This window comes from Podarcis filfolensis (genome assembly GCF_964270895.1).
Source record: "Podarcis filfolensis genome assembly, chromosome: W".
NCBI classification, from domain to species: domain Eukaryota; kingdom Metazoa; phylum Chordata; class Lepidosauria; order Squamata; family Lacertidae; genus Podarcis; species Podarcis filfolensis.
Window position 1 is genome coordinate 17,453,532 of NC_139619.1, and position 21,286 is coordinate 17,474,817.

Consider the following 21,286-nt stretch of genomic DNA (forward strand, 5'->3'; position numbering starts at 1 on the left):
TTCTAGAGTAGGTCTTATGAGGGCCTTAAAATTTTTTGGATCATATTGTAACGCAAATTCCCTTACAATTAATTATGGAAAATCTAAAGTCCTAGTTTTCTCAAAGAGCCGGAAACTCCATAATTGGAGAATTGACGGGAGAGTCATCGAACAAGTCTATAGATTCCAATACTTGGGAGTTTGGTTACAACATAACCTTAGATGGAAGGCCCATGTAGCCTATGTTACAAACAGAGCCAAAGCTATCTCCTTGGCGATCTTGCGATTTTTCTTCACCGATGGGGCCCTTCATATCCCATCGGCGCTGAAAGTCTTCAAGGCCAAGGTGATCCCGACAATTGCTTATGCCATCTCAATTTGGGGGACTTTTGTCAACTTATCTCACTTAAAGGTTATTCAAAATCAGTTTTTAAGAGGGATATTGAAACTGCCCAACTGTGTAAGTAATTCAGCGCTACGCATAGAACTTAATATTGTATCCCTGGAAAACGCTCTGTGGAAGCACATACTTTGTCACTGGCTATCTCTATGGCACAGTCTCCCAAACTTGTACTGGATACAATGTATGTGGAGAGATGATTTCCAGAGCCCATGGGTAAAAAATTTACAACTGAAAATTACGGCAATGGGAATCTCCCCATCCAAATTACTAGAGCAGGATATAGTTCCAGCTAAAAGAACAGTAACCTGTAAACTAGAGGAGATGGACTTGCAGCAGAAAATGATCTTGGGCAATGGTACCTGCTCACCTCTAAACCTTGGTTTATTACCCCTCTTAAGGCTCCCAAACTATTTGAATTCCTTGACTTCTTCGGCTCATAGATATGCCTTTGTAAAGGCAAGATTCAACACCTTCCCATCGAACGTGCTGAGAAATAGATTCTCCAATGGACAGATATCGCTCTTATGTGATTGTAATTGTGGGGTACCGGAATCGTTGCATCACATAATTCTTGACTGTGCTCTTCACTCATCGGCCAGGAGCAAGTTTCTCGCTCAATATCTAAAGGGAATTGCCGATGATACGAATGAAGCCAAACTGAGATATCTATTAAATGATGATGACCCCCTAAGATCACTCATGGTTGCCAGATTCTTGATCAGCGTCCTATCCCTAAAGAAGAGAAACGGACTCCTGTGCGGCTCGGATAATCCCTTTAAACTATGATCTATGTTTTAGGTTGTAATTAGGTGATATCACCATGGATGTCTTTTGCTAATTTATAAGCAGAGGGTGATATTTATGTTACAAATTTTATGTAATGTATGATGTTGGTCCTTTGTTTTTTGTTTTGCTTTGGTTCTTGTCTGTTGTTTGTAAGTTTTTGGCAGTTTTAAATTTGGAGGTTTAAGTACATTATGTTAGTATGGGAAACTGTTGTGTGATGGGCCAATGGCCGTAATAAAGATCAATACAATACAATACAATGGATATTAGGTTGTAAACAAGGCAAAGACCAACAGGAAGGTGTTTGAGGCGACAGACAAGAAACCATCCATGCCTGCTTCTCCTTTTGTCTCCCTGTATTAACAGTTGTATAAATACTAATAAAACACCCAGACACCCAAGGAGGTGTTAATGACTTACCTGTAACCTGTGAACTTACCTGTAACTCTATCCGATGTACCTCCTTTCTAATGATGTGTTTCTGATGTATGATTGACGCTCTTGTTGGGCGGACCATGTAGAGATTCACCTGTGGATCAGATATTAAAACATTTCTGGTTTTGATTTTTTTTTTTAATTGGCCAGTAGCACCTTAGAGACCAACTAAGTTTTTTCTAAGCTTATACCTAGAACAAACTTCGTTGGTCTCTAAGGTGCTACTGGACAATTATTTATTTATTTCATTTATTTCAACTGCGTCAGACCAACACGACTACCTACCTGAATAGAATTTCTGGTTTCCTTTTGTTTGGGGTTCTCCTCCCTCCTGCGTGTGGTGAGTGGGGACCCAATTGCACCAGTTTTTGTTTCTGGTTGGCCTCCGTTCTCTCTGACCGATAGAGACCTTACAAGGGGCTCAACGGGTCTCTGGAAACCCCATAAGGGAACTAGACAATTTTCTTAAAACAGTGCCATCCCTTATTTCAAAAGAGAAGGTGTGCACGGGTTTGTTTTTAAGCAAAATGAGCTTTGTTTTGGGAGTTGGTAGGGAGAGAGATGCTGGCAAGTATGGTTGATGTGGGAAGGGAATCAAGGAAGAGTTAAGGCGGGGTTGCTTTGTTGTTGTTTTAACTACTATTTTTCCAAGTTTGCTTCATTCCATTTGTGAGCTTTCCTTTCTTGTTTATGTAATGAGGCACTCGAAGACTGCTTTGGAGAGGTTTGGGACCTCCTCTCTTCCCCCAACCCCCATTATTTAGGAGGAACTGCTAGAATTATATTTCTACTCCAAATAATCTACTTTCCCAACTCCATTGCACAGTAGTTGCACATTTGTTTCACTTTCTCTCTCTCTCTCTCTCAAATTTCAAGTTCATCATCATAGTAATCATAATCCGCAGAATTTTTATTAATGAATTTATATGCTGCTTGATTGCTGAAGCCGACTTCTAAGCAGCTTGCAAGTATACAGTCGTACCTTGGTTGTCGAACGGAATCCGTTTGACTTCCAAAAACGTTCAACAACCAAGGCACGGCTTCCGATTGACTGCAGGAGTTTCCTGCACTCAATCAGAAGCCATGGAAGCCGTGTCGAACGTTCGGGTTCCAAAGAACATTCGCAAACTGGAACACACTTCCGGGTTAGTGATGTTCGGGAGCCAAAACGTTCAAGTCACAAGGCATTCGAGATATCCAAGGTAAGACTAAAACCAACTACAAAATAATACAAAAACTTGTAAATAAAAATGTGCAATAAAACAATTTAATTGAAACATTAAAATAAGCATCCAAGTATTAAAAAGTACAGTAAAGTAGGCATACTTGAACAGTACAGCAGTTAAGAATTAAAACAGCAATTTAAACAATTTAAAATTAAAGATAGTAACAGTAATAAGTATTTGCATTGCGCTCAAGTGTTCAGATGCTGCAGGTATGTTTTCTTTTAATCCTTATGACACCCCTGTCAGATATGCCAAAAGACTCAGAATTCCAACTTTTTAATGACTGAGTTACTGTACCTTTGGCAGTTTGATGATAGGCAGAATTCAGAAGTCAAACTACTGGAACCTCCCCATTTCAGACATACAGTGATAGAAGAAGCATCACCTTTTGAATTTCTGTCTGATGTGCATATGCTGCAGCCATAGGTGTTCACCAGGAAAAAGAGGGCAATCCTATACTCAAAAAGTTAATTAGAACATGTTACATACCTTTCTGTTACAGCTGCCAAGCTGACTGAAAAACCCACATTCAAAATGGGCATTCTGAGCATAGCTGTCAACTTTTCCCTTTTCTTGCGAGGAATCCTATTTTGAATAAGGGAATTTCTCTTTTAAAAAAAGGAAAACGTTGACAGCTATGATTTTGAGAGATATCTAGTTGTCTAGTGATAGTAGTTTTTTTAACCAATTTCTGTTTGTTTTTCTTTCTTCTAAATGGACTTGACATGATCAACAAATTCCAGAGGGATAGCCTTGTATTGTATTGCAAAATTCATATACCACCCTTTCTCCTAAAGGAATATTATGGCATTTTTAAGACTTAACACATTTAAGCCCACTTTTGTCAGATTGCTGTATGCAACTGTAGCCAACAAATGTTTGTTTTGTTTATGCCACACTAGTGTAAGTCTAACAACTTTTTTTATTGTGATTAATCCCTAATACTGGAGCGCCATTAGTTGTATTTACACAAGAAAACACTCTTGAGTGGGCATCGCAGCCATCAAGTGAGAGAGGAAGGATTGTGCTTTCATTAATCTGTTAATGTTTTAAGAGATTCTCAGATTCTGGATATTAAAAGTAAGTTCTGCAAAATGCGTTACCATTTACCGTATTTTTCACTCTATAGGACGCACTTTTTCCCCTCCAAAAATGAAGGGGAAATGTGTGTGCGTCCTATGGAGCGAATGCAGGCTCCCTGGCTTCAGCGATAGCAAGGCAAAGCCTCCGAAGCCTGCGCTCCGGAGGCTTCGCGTTGCTTCCGCTGAAGCCAGGAGAGTCTGCTCTTTGAGGCTGGCGGTGGGGAAAGCAGCGCTTCCCCCATCACCCGCCCCAGAGGATGGGGGGCAGCAGGAAGGCGCGCAACGCCTTCCCGCTACTCTCCAAACCGGCTTCGAGGCTGGCAGTGGGGAAAGCAGCGCTTCCCCCATCGCCAGCCCCAGAGGATGGGGGGCAGCAGGAAGGCGCGCAACGCCTTCCCGCTACTCTCCAAACCGGCTTCGAGGCTGGCGGTGGGGAAAGCAGCGCTTCCCCCATCGCCAGCCCCAGAGGATGGGGGGCAGCGGGGAGGCGCGCGGCGCCTTCCCGCTACTCTCCAACCTGGCTTCGAGGCCGGCGGTGGGGAAAGCAGCGCTTCCCCCATCGCCAGCCCCAGAAGATGGGGGGCAGCGGGGAGGCGCGCGACGCCTTCCTGCTACTCTCCAACCCTCCTGTGGGCTTTTGCGGGAGATGGGGGAATTCCCCCACCTCCCGCAAAAGCAGGCAAAAGCCCTGCGCTCTTTAAAGGCTGCGCGGCTCTTGCAGGCTTTTCTGCGAGGTGGGGGAATTCCCCCACCTCCAGAAAAGCCTGCAAGAGCTGCGCAGTCTTTAAAGAGCGCGCAGCTCTTGGGGGCTTTTCCCCAAGGAGGGAGAAGGGACTGACTGGCCGTTTCAGTCCCTTCTCCCTCCTGGTCGAAAAGCCCGCAGGAGTCACGCGGGGCTCCTGTGGGCTTTTGCGGGAGGTGGGGGAATTCCGCCACCTCCCGCCAAAGCAGGGAGAAGGTCTTGGAGTAGCGCACAGGCTGCGTGCAGCCTGTCCACTTCTCCCAGAGCTGCAGGGGGGGGGAATCATATTTTTTCCTTGATTTCCCCCCCCTGAAAACTAGGTGCGTCCTATGGTCCGGTGCGTCCAATCGTGCGAAAAATACGGTACATAGTTTGCCACGGTAAATGTGGCATCTCAGGTACCCAGAATCTTTCATGTAGCAGGATTTTGAAGGCTCAGCTGTATAGGCGGTCCTGCAAAAAAACAATTATCTTGGGAATGGAGTGTTCATAAGCATGGTGCCGGAGAGGTACCACTCAAAAATAATGAATTAGGTTGCAATCCCAATCCAATTTGCTTGGGAGTAAGCCCTTTTGAATTAAGTAGGATTTATTTCTGTGTAGAAATGGTTAGGATTGTGCTGTTAGGCCCATTCTTCCAAGATAAGACATATTTAACTTTGACTGCAGTACTTGCTGAAGCTGCAAGGTAACCTATTGGGTTAAGAATATATATGTGTGTGCGTGCGTGCGTGTTCACACACACACACACACACACACACACACATATATATATATATATATATATATATATACACACACCAGTGTTTATAAATGCTTATGGCTGGCCTCTATTGCTGAGGCTGAGCCCCATTTCCTTGTGGTGTTCAGTTAGCAATAGCTATTAAAAATGTGTTATTAAAAATGTGTCGCTGATGTGAAATGTCTATTAGTTAATGTGTTTCCAAAAATAAGATTGCTGTAATTGGTAAAATGTGTGACTGAATTGTACAATTTATTAATGTTGACAATATGCACAATTTATTTTTTGCTTTGTAATCTTGCGAAAGAAGAAAAATGCTGACTAGACATTCCGTTGTGGCACCCGTAACCTACATTTAAGGGGCCATTTGGCAAACAGCTTACATATCTCGAGTTTCCAACACTAGTTATGTTGTGCTGGTTTGCATTAAACTTTGCCAATGAAAGACAAAGGAAATTAATCTAGGAGCAATGAGTGAAACAGTTTCTGGTTACTTTTTTTTTTAAGTCTTCTAATTTATGGAGTATTTCAGGATTATGAACCCATCTCTTCCCTTCTCTTTCCAAGTTAGTTAGGTCATTGAAGACTCTTGATAATTTTGAATTTGTTCAGGTTATTTCAACTCACAGGGTTGGGTTCCAGGTGAGTAATCATTGGCCACCATTCTTTAATGATGATGTGTACTTTTTGCCTTCCTTGCTTCAGTTACATAATGGTTAGAGTGTTGGACCTGGGAGAGCAGGGTTTGAATCCTCACCCAGCCATGAAGCTTACTGGGTGACCTTGGGGCAGTCACCACTCTTAGCCTAACCTACCTCGCAGGGTTGTTGTGAGGATGAAATGGGAGGAGGAGAACCATGTACACCACCCTGAGATCCTTGGAAGATAAAGGTGGTATATAAATGTAATAAATAGATGAATAAAAATAATATCTTAGGTGTTCATTTTGTATTTCAGCTGGCAGCCAGAGAGACAGATTCCATTCCATGATGTTAGGTTTCCTCCACCTGCGGGGCACAATAAAGATATAAATGAAAGTGATGAAGTTGAGGTAAGAACTCCCTTCTGGGGAGGGAATGGAAGGGAGAAGATTTAGTTGGCTGCCTTATGCTGAAATGGGAGGTTGGGCACTATGTGAGAATGATGGGGAGGGTGTTTTTTGGTAAGCAGTACAAGCAAATGTGTATCTACTCACAAACAAGCCCTACTGAAGTCAATGAGACTTACTCCCAGGAAAGTAGAAGTAAGTTTAGTTGAACTCAGTGAGGCTTATGCATGCATAGATTCCACTTAGACCTCTGAGTCGGGAAGCAGATGCAACTTGACTAGTAAATCACTTAAACTACTCTTAAATTAGTTGAAAATATATTAAATATATTATATGGAAGTTTATTTAATATTTTTATTAAATCTACTACTTCATTACATTTTAAGTCCCTCCATCGCCACAGGGAGCCTCGTCAAGGCCCTTGGCTGCTGCGTGTAAGTGTGGCGCACCCTCCGCCACTGCAGGGAGGTACGGCAGGACCCTCTGCCACCGCGGGGAGGCGTGGCATTCATTATTAATTTTTATGAAACGCGGTGAGGTGCAGGATGTCTTCTGCTTAACATGCACAGTTGTGTTGAGGTTCAGCAGCAATTAAAGCAGGATAGAACACACAATTGAAAGGTGCCCCATACTTTGTATTGTGTAGTATTGATATCTATGCTCCTTATGGAACAACAGCATCAACAACAATAATTTTATTATTTATACCCTGCCTATCTGCCTGGGTTTCCCCAGCCACTCTGGGTGGCTTACAATACGTATAAAAACATAGTAAAACGTGAAACATTAAAAACTTCCCGATACAGGGCTGCCTTCAGATGTCTTCTAAAAGTAGTGTAGTTCTTTATCTCCTTGACATCTGATAGGAGGGCATTCCACAGGGAGGGCGCCACTGCCGAGAAGTTCCTCTGCCTGGTTTTTTTTGTAACTTCACTTCTTGCAGTGAGGGAACGGCCAGAAGACCCTTGGAGGAGGACTTCAGTGTCTGGGCTGTACGATAGTACTCTGTAGCAGTCATGTTCAAATGTAACAAGCAAAAGATTTCTGGAGGGTTCAGGGCAGTTGTAAAACATGCAAGCTGTTCTACAGGAAGCAAGGTTATTGAAATACACAGCTAGAAAAGTTCAGTAAAAATATCAGTAGCTTTAGGAGTGTGGAAAGACCTTGCACATTTAATATATCAGAATGGTTGTGGTACTGGGACTCACTGGTAGCTTAGGGGCCTATAAATAATACAAATATATCTTTTTAGCTCCTAATTGCCAGTATAGTGGGGACATTATTATTATTATTGTGTACTGTCTTTCCATTAGATAACTGTCTTTATTTCATAATGGTATGATGTTCTACACTAAGATTTTGTTTAGGTTTATTCCAGGGCTAATGAAAAGGAGCCATGTTGCTGGTGGCTGGCTAAAGTGAGAATGATAAAGGGTGAGGTAGGAATATATTTATTTTAATATTCTGGTATTGACATGTTATGTTTAGCTTCGGATTTTAAGTTCTTGTGGGTCTCTTTTCAAGTACTGCTTATTTATTGGACATTGTTACTAGAATCTACAGTTGCAATTGAAATTATTATCAAAATTTACAGACTTTCAGCTGTTTGCAATGAGCAGATCAAACAAAAGCAACTGAAATACCATATTTACTTGAGTCTAATCTGCCATCAAATCTAATGCGCACCTCAATTTTCAGAACCCTGTAACCAAAAAAAGTATTTGCTGTTGAATGCCATGCACATCAACAAAAGTGCACTCTTTACAACAATGAGTCAGTGCTTGTTTCAAGAACAGAGAGGCTGCATCTTTTTTCCTGCTCCAAACAGCTTCCCCCACAAGTGAAAAAAATTAATAAGAGGCTTTTCCTGGTGCAAAAGGGAAGGAGTGGGGTAGCAAAGAGAACCAGGAAGCAAACCCCTGACCCTCCACCTGCAAATCTGAGGGATGCATGGAGAGGAGTGGGCGAAGGCAGCCAACAACAACAACAATAACAACAACAGATCTTTATTATGGTTGTAGACCAACAAAAGGAGGGAGGGGTACAATAATTTAAAATCCTTAAAAAGTTAAAAAACCCCTAAAAGGAGTTAAAACAGAAAGTGTATATAAAAGTCTATAAGAATCCAAAATAGGCTAAGACAGTTAGTGTTTCTCAACCTTGGGTCCCCAGATGTTGTTGGACTACAACTCCCATCATCCCTGAGCTCTGGCCTTGCTAGCTAGGGACGATGGGAGTTGTAGTTCAACATCATCTGGGGACCCAAGGTTGAGAAAGGCTGGAAGGGTTAAGAACGTTAGACAAGAGTGAAAGAGCGTAATAAATAATAATAATAATAATAATAATAATAATAATAATAATAATAATATAATTTATACCCCGCCCATCTGGCTGGTGGCTCCCAATTGAATATTAAAAACACAATACAGCATTAAACATTAAGGCTGCATGTAGATGTCTTTTAAAAGTAGGATAGTTGCTTATTTCCTTGACATCTGATGCGAGGGCGTTCCACAGGGCAGGCGCCACTACCAAGAAGGCCCTCTGCCTGGTTCCCCGTAACCTCACTTCTTGCAGTGAGGGAACCGCCAGAAGGCCCGCGACGTTGGATCTCAGTGTCTGGGCTGAACAATTGGGGTGGAGACGCTCCTTCAGGTATACAGAACCGAGGCCGTTTACGGCTTTAAAGGTCAGCACCAACACTTTTCTCGGAAACGTACTGGGAGCCAATGCAGGTCTCTTAGGACTGGTGTTATATGGTCCCGGCAGCCACTCCCAGTCACCAGTCTGACAGCTACATTCTGGATTAATTGCAGTTTCCAAGTCACCTTCCAAGGTAGCCCCACGTAGAGCGCATTGCAGTACAAGCGAGAGATAACTAGAGCATGCACCACTCTGACAAGACAGTCTGCAGGCAGGTAGGGTCTCAGCCTGCGTACCAGATGGATCTGGTAGACAGCTGCCCTGGACACAGAATTGACCTGCACCTCCATGGACAGCTGTGAGTCCAAAATGACTCCCAGGCTGCGCACCTGGTCCTTCAGGGGCACAGTTACCCCATTCAGGACCAGGGAGTCCTCCACACCTGCCCGCCCCCTGTCCCCCCAAAACAGTACTTCTGTCTTTTCAGGATTCAACCTCAATCTGTTAGCCACCACCCATCCACCAACCGCCTCCAGGCACTCACACAAGACAGTCACCCCCTTCACTGGTTCTGATTCACAAGTGAGAGCCCAGGGGTCTGAACACTCATCCCCTAACACCACTTTCTGGACACGGCCCAGGAGAAAGGAGTGGAACCACTGTATAACAGTGCCCCCAGCTCCCAGCCCCTCTAGACGGTCCAGAAGGATGCTATGGTTGATGGTATCAAAGGCCGCTGAGAGATCCAGCAGAACTAGGAAACAGCTCTCACCTTTATCCCTAGCCTGCCAGAGATCATCGACCAGCGCGACCAAGGCAGTTTCAGCCCCAGTAAAAAGTTAGTATATAAGAATATAGCTATCAGTCTACAGAGCACTCTAATATGAGTGGTCATTATATCTAGTTTGTGGCACAGGTCATCATCTGACGAATTTTTGAGCACTGCTGTGCAGAATCTGGCAACGTTGTATTTTGTAGCAGGGTTGGTATCTGGAAGCAGCAAGGAGGTATAGAATTTTCCTGTGCGCCCTGGGTACTTATGCAGTAATGGTAAGCTGAGGCTAGTACGAATGTCTCTATAATAAAGATACTGGAGAAGCACATGCTCTGTTGTTTCTATTTGTCCAGAATCACAGGGGCATTGTCTCTCCAGGTAAGCAATCTACCTTTATCGGCCTTCAAGGACAGCCGAAGGGAGGGCATGACATCGAGCCAAAGTAAAGGTCCTCCGGTTTTTAGGGATTTCGAGTTTAGCTAGATATGCCATAGGGGAGGCAGAATACCTGGAGGATCCATTGGCAATAAAAGTTGGGGTCCTGGCTAGATCCAATTGGCGTTCAGTGTCTGCAACACACTGTTTTATGAGAGCTTTGGCCTGTTCGTATTCCATGCTGAGTAGAGGACCTAGAGAGAAGCCTAGGGTTGAGATCTTTGTTGCCACAGCCTGTTTCCATGTGGATTGAAAATCATCATTCATAGTTAGTGGGGCAAGGCCAAGGGGAAATAAAGAAAGTCTGAGCCAGTAGTTGAGTATCGTCACCCACACTCTAGCCTCCACTTTTATGAAACCTGTTTCTAGTCTCAGGGTGGTATTAGGACTCATTTTGGGACTTGAAGGGCTGATCTTAGAAATTTGGTTTGTACGAGTTCTAGGGGTGCAAAATTGGAGAAGGGGCCCAGCTGGGCACCATAGAGAGGTTGTACTATTGGCTAGGCTTCAAATAAGTTGAGTGCTGCAGGTATATAGTGGCCACCTCTTGTTTTAAGAAATTTAAGGATTACAGATTAGCTTCTCTGTGCAGTTTCAGCAACATGTTCCCCATGGGCTTTCCTATTGCCGGTAGAGTGAAAAACTACCGCCATGTATTCGAAACAAGAGACCTGCTCAATCTTGTGGTCATCTAACGGTTCATAGGCCTTTTGGCAAATGCCATGATCTTAGTTTTCTGATAGGTGAGTTCTAGCTGGTTCTCCTTGCAATACTGTGTTAGTGCTCTCAGTGCTCTTTTGAGGCCAATAGGTGTTCTTGAAAGTATTGCTGCATAGAACAGAACAGAAATGCGTCTTCCAGCAAGCTTTGGGGAGTGAAAATTTATGTTGTGAAGATGGCCCACCATGGAATTAATGTAAAAATTAAATAAGAGTGGGGCCAGTATGCAGCCTTGCTTGACACCTTTCTCTTGGGGTCCCTTCCAACTCTACAGTTCTATGGTTCTGTGATTCTAAGTAAACATGGGCTGTGCATGTATAGCTGCTAGGATCACCCCAAACTTCTGCATTTAAGATCTTATTGGTGGGAAAGCGCATTAACGTTCGACAGAGACCAAAGTCTGCATCGAGGGGCGTTGGGTAAAGAAGCATGGAGACAGTGGGTGGTGATGGTGTGGACTTGGGATTCAAAGCAGGGTTGGATTTTTATATTTTATTTTTTGGGGGGGGAGCGGCAGCCCAGATAGCCATCAAATAACAGAACAGTCTGTCTCTTACCCTTGAGGACAAACAGCAAGATGCAGAACTAGGGCAGAGCAAGTGGTGGTAAAGGAGCCTGCCCTCCATCTAATCTAATGTGCACCAATTTTTTTGCAGCGTGATTTGGCAAAAAAAGGTGCACATCAGACTCAAGTAAATACAGGCTCAACACAACAGACTCAGGCTCAACACAACGGATGCTTCAAGTAGTTTCCCCAAATTCAGCTGAAATTCCAACTTATACTGGCTTCTCCAACCCCTTCAACCCCTTCATAGCAAGCATCTTTAGTACAGTGGTGCCTCGCAAGACGAAATTAATCCGTTCCGCGAGTCTCTTCGTCTTGCGGTTTTTTCATCTTGCGAAGCACGGCTATTAGCGGCTTAGCGGCTATTAGCGGCTTAGCGGCTATTAGCAGCTTAGTGGCTTAGCGGCTATTAACGGCTTAGCGGCTTAGCGGCTATTAACGGCTTAGCGGCTTTAAGAAAAAGGAAACAAACTCGCAAGACGTTTCGTCTTGCGAAGCAAACCCATAGGGAAAATTGTCTTGTGAAGCGACGCAAAAGCCGAAAAACCCTTTCGTCTTGCGCGTTTTTCGTTTTGCGAGGCATTCGTCTTGCGGGGCACCACTGTACTTAGTAGTGCAGCGTTTTGCTGCTGTGACCTACTTCAAACGAGATGCATAGCCAGACAGCGGCCTCCAGTTCAGTAATATTCTTGGGTTTGCGTGCTGCAACCACCTTCTTCAAATCCCACCAGAGATTTTCTATGGGGTTCAAGTCAGGTGACACTGATGGCCACTGTAGAACCTTCCAGGACTTCTGCCTTGGTGGAATTTGAGGTATGCTTGGGATCATTGTCCTGTTGGAAGGTCCAATGACACCCAAGCTTCAGCTTCCTCACAGATACCATGATGTTTCCTTCTAGGATTTCCTGATATTTCAATGAATCCATCCTGCCTTCCACACGCTGCATGTTTCCAGTGCCAGAGGATGCAAAGGAGCTCCAGAGCATCACCGAGCCACCACCATTCTTCACTGTAGGCAGAGTGTTCTCTTCAGCGTATGCTTCATTCTTCTTCCTCCAGACATAACGCTGATCCATGGGGCCAAAAAGTTCCAAGTTTGTTTCATCACTCCACAAAACAGAATCCAAAACTTATGTGGCTTATTTATATGTTTTTGAGCATACTGGAGCCAACTTTTCTTGTGCTTTTGGGTCAGTAGTATTGGAGTTCTAGCAAGGAAACCTTCTGTGTTTCGTACGTGCCTTACTCTGCTCACTGCCACCAAGTCTTGCTGCAGCTCTTATGCAGTCACTGAGGGTTTTTCCCAGCCTGCCTTCCCAGAAGTCTGGTTGCTGCTGCAGATAGCTTCCTTTTTCTGCCCTGTCCAGGTAGTGTAACCACTGTTCCTTTAACTTTGAACTTGCAAACTATGCCTCCAGCGGTGTCTCTAGGAACATTCAGTGCCTTCGCTATCTTTTTGTATCCTCCTTTTTTGTGAAGGACAGTGATCTCTTCTCTTCTCTTACCTTCTTGGACCATTCTCTTGACTTAACTATATTTCTAACATGCAGCCAAATGTAACACTCAGCAAACCCCAGAGCCAGCTCAGGTATTTCATGTGTTCCAGCTCAAGCACACCTGGTACAACTAATGAAGCCCTTGATTAGTTGCATCAGGTGTGCTTGAGACAACACCTGTTGTATTTGTGCTGTTCTGAGGGATTCTATTCAGGGGGTTAAATAATCTTCTTTGGCGATCACTTGTGGCCAAGTAAGATTGTCTTCCACGGACATGGCATGTCTGTAAGTGACTGTGGAGGCCAATTCTGGACCCGCATGTCCTTCCACAGTGGTAGCATAGGTTTCTGGGCAGGAGTTGATCATGGTGAGGATTTGCCAAAAGTGCCTTCCTCTGAGCACATTTCTCCCTTGCGTCCTGAGTTCAAAAGTCTTCAAAGGCCACGACACCTTTGGTAAAGGCTGTTCTCCAATTGGAGTGCATGCAGGCCAGTGTTTCCCAATTTTCCGTGCTTACAGGTGAAACTCGGAAAATGAGAATACCGTGGAAAAGTTCATTTATTTCAGTTGTTGTTGTTTAGTCGTTTAGTCGTGTCCGACTCTTCGTGACCCCATGGACCAGAGCACGCCAGGCACTTCTGTCTTCCACTGCCTCCCGCAGTTTGGTCAAACTCATGCTGGTAGCTTCGAAGACACTATCCAACCATCTCGTCCTCTGTCGTCCCCTTCTCCTTGTGCCCTCCATCTTTCCCAACATCAGGGTCTTTTCCAGGGAGTCTTCTCTTCTCATGAGGTGGCCAAAGTACTGGAGCCTCAGCTTCAGGATCTGTCCTTCCAGTGAGCACTCAGGGCTGATTTCCTTAAGAATGGATAGGTTTGATCTTCTTGCAGTCCATGGGACTCTCAAGAGTCTCCTCCAGCACCATAATTCAAAAGCATCAATTCTTCGGCAATTTATTTCAGTAATTCAACTTAAAAGGTGAAACTAATATATGAGATAGACTCATGACATGCAAAGCGAGATATGTCAAGCCTTTATTTGTTGTAATTGTGATATTATGGTGTACAGCTGATGAAAACCCCAAACTAACAATCTCAGAAAATTAGAATATTAAATGAAATCAGCAAAACAAGGATTGCAAATAGAGCAATATTGGACCTCTGAGAAGTAGAAACATGCATATGTACTCAGTACTTGGTTTGGGCCCCTTTTGCATCAATTACTGCCTCAATGCGGCGTGGCATGGATGCGATCAGCCTGTGGCACTGCTGAGGTGTTATGGAAGACCAGGATGCTTCAATAGCAGCCTTCAGCTCTTCTGCATTGTTCGGTCTCATGTCTCTCATCTTTCTCTTGGCAATGCCCCATAGATTCTCTATGGGGTTCAGGTCAGGCGAGTTTGCTGGCCAATCAAGCACAATAATCCCATGGGCATTGAACCAGGTTTTGGTACTTTTGGCAGTGTGGGCAGGTGCCAAGTCCTGCTGGAAAATGAAGTCAGCATCCCCATAAAGCTCGTCTGTAGAAGGAAGCATTGAAGTGCTCCAAAATCTCCTGGTAGACGGCTGCGTTGACCCTGGATTTAATGAAGCACAGTGGACCAACACCAGCTGATGGCATGGCTCCCCAAATCAACACTTCACACTGGACTTCAAGCATCTGGCATTGGAAACTTCACACTGGACTTCAAGCACCTGGCATTGTGTGCCTCCCCATTCTTCCTCCAGACTCTGGGTCCTTGGTTTCCAAATGAGATGCAAAAGCTGCTCTCATCAGAAAAGAGGACTTGGGACCACTGAGCAACAGACCAGTTCTTTTTTCTTCTTTAGCCCAGGCAAGATGCTTCTGACGTTGTTTCTTGTTCAGGAGTGGCTTGACAAGAGGAACATGACATTTGAAGCCCATCTCCAGGATCCGTCTGTGTGTGGTAGCTCTTGATGCACTAACTCCAGCCTCAGTCCACTCCTTGTGAAAATCCCCAACACGTTTGAATGGTCTTTTCCTGACAATCCTCTTCAGGCTGTGGTCATCCCTGCTGTGTGTGCACCTTTTTCTTCCACACTTTCCCCTTCCGCATAACTTTCCATTAATGTTCTTCGATACAGCACTTTGGGAACATCCAACTTCTTCTGCAATTACCCTTTGAGGCTTTACCTCCTTATGATGGCTTTTTGCACAACTGTCAGGTCAGCAGCCTTCCCCATGATTGTGCTTCCTACTGAACCCATTGCAGGTGTTATGGATTGAATAGCTACTGCACCTTTTCACGATATTCTAATTTTCTGAGATTGTTAATTTGGGGTTTTTATCAGCTGTACGCCATAATATCACAATTATAACAAATAAAGGCTTGACGTAACTCGCTTTGCATATCATGAGTCTATCTCATATATTAGTTTCACCTGTATACAGCGGGGGTTTTTTTATAGATATGCATTGAGAGCATATTTAATCCTCTCTTGTTGTCAGCCTGTATTTCGCTTTCCATTCTTAAGTTGGGAATAGAGTAGTTGCTTTGGAAGACGATAATCAGGCATCTGAACCACATGACCCATCCAACGAAGTTGATGTTGAAGAATCATTGCTTTGACACTGGTGATCTTTGCTTCTTCCAATACACTGTCATTAGTTCACCTGTCTTCACAAGTGAGATATAATTTTTTTTTGAGATACTGTTGATGGAATCTTTCGAGGAGTTGGAGATGGTGTTTATAAGTGGTCCACGTTTCACAAGTGTTGGTAGTACAGTAGCTTTGTAAACAAGCATTTTGGTTTCCCTGCGAATGTCCCGGTCCTCAAACACTCTGCACTTCAATTAGGAGAAAGGTGCACTCACAGAGCTAAGATAGTGCTGGATTTTGGCATCAATGCCTGCCCTTATGGAAAGATAACTGCACAGGTAGGAAAAGTGATCAACATTCTGTTCAGGGGGTTAAGACTGGAGAAACCAGTATTGTAGGAAAAACAGAGATGGCAGGAGGTTGGATGCAGGTGAGCTGTGCAGACGCACGCTGGCAAGCATGCTCCAAACAAGCTGCCAACTAGCTCTGCTGAGGCTCCTTTTATTAGCAGAAGTCAACAATCGGAAACAGTAGTGAAACCACCCTGAACTTAACATATTTCTATCTAAGCACATTTCCAGCATTAGCAAATACACATGTCAGCAGGTGTTTCCCTCAAAGTTTCCCCCCGATACTTGATTACGTCTGCGTCCCCGGTCATGCTTCAGCCAAGCGATATGTCTAACAAACAAATTGTGAGAGGACACAATTTCAGAGGAAAAACCCTGTTTTCTAGCCAAGAAGGCAAAAGGTCAGGGAAAGCAGGTGCAATGCTCCTTGACATACTGTTGCATGTCTGGTGCGAGGTTTGCCTTCGCAAAGCGGAGCGTTGAATATTGAATATTGATTTTATTACGGCTATTAGCCCATAAAATATGTACAAACATAAAAACACAGAGACATAAAACCAGATATATCCGACAACAGAAGGTGAACACCACGATGCAAGGGTGGGTCATTGAGCAGAGCCAAGTGACAGCTTGGGGCCAGGAGAGCTCCAAGGGGCGGATCACAGAAAAGGAAAACTGAAGACGAACTCTGACATGCACTCTCATCATAACAGTCCGATTAGTTTTGATGTTGTTGTTGTTTTTTGGTGGTTTTTGAGTGTGAGATAACCGCATTCAGAAATCTCGCCACCTGCAGAGTTACAGAAGGATCTGTATCCTGCAAAAGCAGTGCGGCGTGTGACTCAACAGGTCTGCCAACCAAGCGCAGTAAAGCAGGACCCAGGAATTTAGCCCTGGCTATGCTATGTAGGGGACAGTTGAACATTATATGTGAAAGAGATTCAACAGTTTCCCCGTCACACACGCATAGCGGAGACACCAAACCCTTGGAAAATCTGTGGTTCAGCAGGTTCGATGGAAAGACATTGAACCTTGCACGAGTAAATGCAAGTCGGTGTGGTACTGATGAAAGAGATGACATGTATGATGGAAGGCCAAGTGGTGGGGTTATTCCGTGATACCTGGGGGAACAGACACCCCCACCCCTGGCGAGGTTGTGTTGATTTTCAATGTCCGCTAATCTTTGCTCAATAAGGCTGAGCGTAAGTTCATCTTTAAGGAGTCCGCTGGGGAAATTCCGATGCTCAGAAGTTTGGCATGGATTTTTCCTACCCAGGGAGCGTTACCTCTATACAGTGTAAGTTGCAATTTAAACTGAATTGGGGGAAACCACTTGAAGTATCTGTTGTGTTGAGCTATTTCAATTGCTTTTGTTTGATTTGCTCATTGCAAACAGCTGAAAGTCTGTAAATTTTGATAGTAAACCTGATTTGCAATGGGGGTTGAATAATTTTGATTGCAACTGTAAGTTTACATACTGAAGCAAAATAAAATAGTTTATCCCAAAAGTAAAATACAGACCCCCTTCAGAGTACACTTGTAGCATACATCACTTCTCAGTTTAACAATGTCTGAGACAGTTTTGTCCTTTTTAATTAGTTTTATGTAATAGAATATGCAGCCTGTGATGCTACCTACAATGAAATTGTCACAATTGAGCGCCTAAGATCTGCAAATCCCAACAAACCTACAACAAAGGATACATTTCATAAGATCAAACTTGATGTGCCAGAAGATTTAAGGCAAATGTGAGTATAGAGGTCTTTTATAAATAATTTTAATCAACTTTCTTAAGTTTGTAATACCATTCGAAACGTTTTCATCCCATTATAGTTGTTGTTGTTGTTGTTGGGATACCAATGGTGGAAGTTGCCAAAATATCCAAAACATAGAAAACCTTCCAAAGTGGGCTTCTGTGTCAAGAACAGAGATTGAGAACCTTATAGCCCAACTAAAACGGGAAAGCTCCAGGAGAAGATTTAATTCCTGCTGAGGCCATCAAAAACACCTTGGAGTTTTGGACCCCTATTCTGGCTTCACTATTCACCTGCATTGATACACATCCCCAAAGACTGGGGACTTTCAATCATTGTCCCAATATATAAAGAAAGGAAGAAAGATGATCCAGCTAATTATAGGCCAATCAGCCGCCTCAGCATAATTAGTAAATTGTATGAAATGGAATTTTCAGGGCTGGCTGGAACAAGAAAACATACTTGCAGAGGAACAAGCTGGATTTAGGGAAGGCTGTTCTACCGTTCACCAATGTTTAGTACTCCAACATCTAATCGAGAAATACTTCTCTCATAGCATAGTTTCCCTTTATGCTGTCTTTATTGACTTTAAAGCAGCCTTTGACGAGCAGCGCAGGGAGCCGCCGCTGCCTTTAGCAGGGAAGCGTCTCGCTCGGCTTGGCAGGACTTCATATGATGAATCTTTTATTATGGCCAACGACACCCTGGAAGGTTTTCACGAAGTGAATCTAGCCTCGCCTACCACTCCAGATCTTCTAGGAGTGTATGAATCCAGTGCTTGTGAACAAACTACCTCACCCACGGTCATCTACCGGCTTCATGCCTCAGCTGTGTGCTCCACGCCAATTCAGCTGAGTGCCCTGAACGTCTTTGATCTTCCTACACAACCCATCTATTCATCTCCTAGGCAACTCAATTGTGCAGAAGCATCAGGTATCAGCATCAATGTTACAGAAACCATTCCTTGTTCTACCTCAGGACTCCAAGGTGTGTCGTCCAAATATGATAATTCCAGAAAGGCAAGCAGCAATGCTGAGAGAGAATTTTTGTCGGGAGCAACCATAACAGACTCCACTGAAGGAAGTGATGATGTTTTGGGACTGAGCACAGTCTGTCTCACCTACAGAGCCCATCGGTTTTGGAAGTCAAAGAAAAGGGCTATGAAAGATTAAAAGAGGAGCCTGCTAAAGCTCAGAGGGAGCTGAAACTGAAAGATGAAGAATGCAAGAGGCTTTCTAAAGTGTGCGACCAACTCGGGCAGTAATTGGAATAACTTACTGCCAGCCTCTTTGAGGAAGCACACAAAATGGTGAGGGAAGCAAACATAAAGCAGGCGACAGCTGAAAAACAACTGAAAGAAGCACATGGAAAAATTGATGTACTTCAGGCCGAAGTAGCAGCCCTGAAAACGTTAGTGCTGTCCACTTCGCTGACGTCGCCCACAAAAGAGCTTCAATCTAGCGGAAAGACACCCTTCAAAAAAGGCCATGCAAGGAACAAGAGTATGAGCAGTGCGATGGGGGTCAGCAACCAGGATGTCGCCATGATGCAGCCAATTGTGAAAGACTGCAAAGAGGCTGACTTAGCTCTGTATAACGAATTCAGATCCTGGAAGGATGATCCCACTATGGACGGGGCATGCCCTTTCCTGGATAAAATCTATAAGGAAGATTTGCGGAAAAAAATCCCTGCGTCCAGTCACGCTTCCCTGCGTGGCTCTGCTTGGGAGCTGACCTGGCAGGAGAGCAGAGTAGCAGCGGTCCTGTGTCCGTGTGAGATGAGGGATAAATCAAGTCCAGAGACAGTTCGGTTCTTATCTCTAGAAGCGTTTATTTACAAGCCATAAATCAGTCTTTTCCATCGGAGCTTTCTTGCATTTTCTCCCGTGCTCCAAAAGCACACACGCAGCCTCTGAGCTGAGCTGCGTCTCAGTCAGAAACGAAAGTAAGTCTGAATGCAGTCACACGCTGTGACTCACTTCTCTGCGACAAGCTCCTCCCAGATAAAGGACACCACGGAGTTTTAACCCTGTCAGTTCCAAACTCCACAGAAGATATCTTTCCGTTTTTGACCTTCTCAAAAAGTGAGCTGGCATCTGCCGTCTTGGAAGCTGTGGAAAACAATACCTTAGGTATTGAACCAGTTGGCTTGCAACCTGTTCGATTTGTGAAAGCTTCTGCAGTTGAATGTGGAGGACCAAAGAAATGTGCTCTCTGTGGACAAAGTAAAACATGCAAGCATAGAATCAAGTTGGGGGACTCAAGCAACTATTACTATATTTCTCCTTTCTGTAGATATAGGATTACTTCTGTATGTAACTTCTTCACGTACATTTGATATATACAGCAGGGGCTTGTGAAGCAGCAAGATGTGAATCAGAAGTTTTGGGAGGTTATTCAGCTGAGGAAAGAGATGTCACTGGCAAAACTTGGATATTACAAGGAAGAGCTGTAACTGCTACATTTCTGGTGCTTGCATGCGCTTCCATAAATGTACGTATCTTCAGAGTGGTTCAAAATCCTTGTCACGACATTGATATTTATTTTGAAAAGGGTCCAAGGCTTCTCCTTCTGTGCAAATTGCGCTACATACTTTTGGAGTTCAGCAAGATTATTTTATTTTAGGATGGACATTATTGTTTCGTTTGAAAGGAAGGCAAGAGGATTTTCAGGTGTACTATAGTGATTGTAACTTTAGCAGTTGAGAAATGCAGGTTTGATGCTGTTCAGATATTATGTTCATTTTTGTGTTCTGGAGAGTTTATAATGTAGGATTTCAACTTAATAAAAGTTAACTAAAAAAAAAAAAGCAGCCTTTGACACCATATCCAGAGCTAAATTATTGGAAAAATCAGAGGCCTCTACACTCGACAGGCACTTGCTATATTTAATACACATGAAGGGATGTGGCTAAAAGTGCAACATAACTTCCAGGGCCATCTCTCCAATGCTATTGGAACTGAGAAAGGTGTCAAATAAGGGTGCATACTGGCTCCACTCTTATTTAACTTCTATTATTAATGATATGGAACCTTATCTGCATAATGTGAACTTCCCAGTTGCTGGATCGTCACCTTGTCGTGGTGAATGGGCTTGCATGTTCCTATGACCCTTGTGAGCGAAGGCGTCTGGAATCTCGTACTCCCAGCAGGGTCACCCAAGGCGGTAAGGTCAAAGGGAAGGAGCTAGACAAAGAATGATCCAAGAAGTCCTCAACGGCAGAACAGGCGGATGATAACAAGCGGTATGTTACAACAGCTATGAAGACGGATGAAGGCTGCAGCAGATAGGAATCTACCGGTTTGTCGTGACTACTTCATGCCATCGGAACAGAGCCCTACTGTGAAGACTATGTGTTGGTCAGCGTGCACTGATCTACACACATAAAACAAATTCACGCACAGGCATCTTCCAAAAACCCAACCCAAGCCCCAAAAGTCCCATGGCGATCGGCAAATGGTAACGGGGGGAGGATTGTGAAATCTGGAAGCCCCTAGTCATGAACCAGCACAGTCGTTCTGACTCAAGGAATGAGGCAGTTGAG

General features: G+C 44.0%; 1 protein-coding gene and 1 pseudogene across 4 annotated transcripts in view; both read left to right on the plus strand.

Annotated features, from left to right (window-relative positions):
• The window catches only part of LOC310753830 (fragile X messenger ribonucleoprotein 1-like), a 181,572-nt gene that overhangs the window by 60,791 nt on the left and 99,495 nt on the right, over positions 1-21,286 (plus strand). For all 3 annotated transcript variants that reach the window (XM_083595183.1, XM_083595182.1, XM_083595181.1), the window contains 3 exons: positions 6,353-6,446; positions 7,811-7,882; positions 17,589-17,737. In XM_083595183.1, the coding sequence (XP_083451309.1) occupies positions 6,353-6,446; positions 7,811-7,882; positions 17,589-17,737 (315 nt within the window). The remainder of the gene's footprint in view (positions 1-6,352; positions 6,447-7,810; positions 7,883-17,588; positions 17,738-21,286) is intronic.
• Positions 18,355-20,471, plus strand: LOC310753707 (rab-3A-interacting protein-like; annotated as a pseudogene). The gene is made up of 2 exons: positions 18,355-19,440; positions 19,794-20,471. The product of its transcript is annotated as a rab-3A-interacting protein-like (transcript).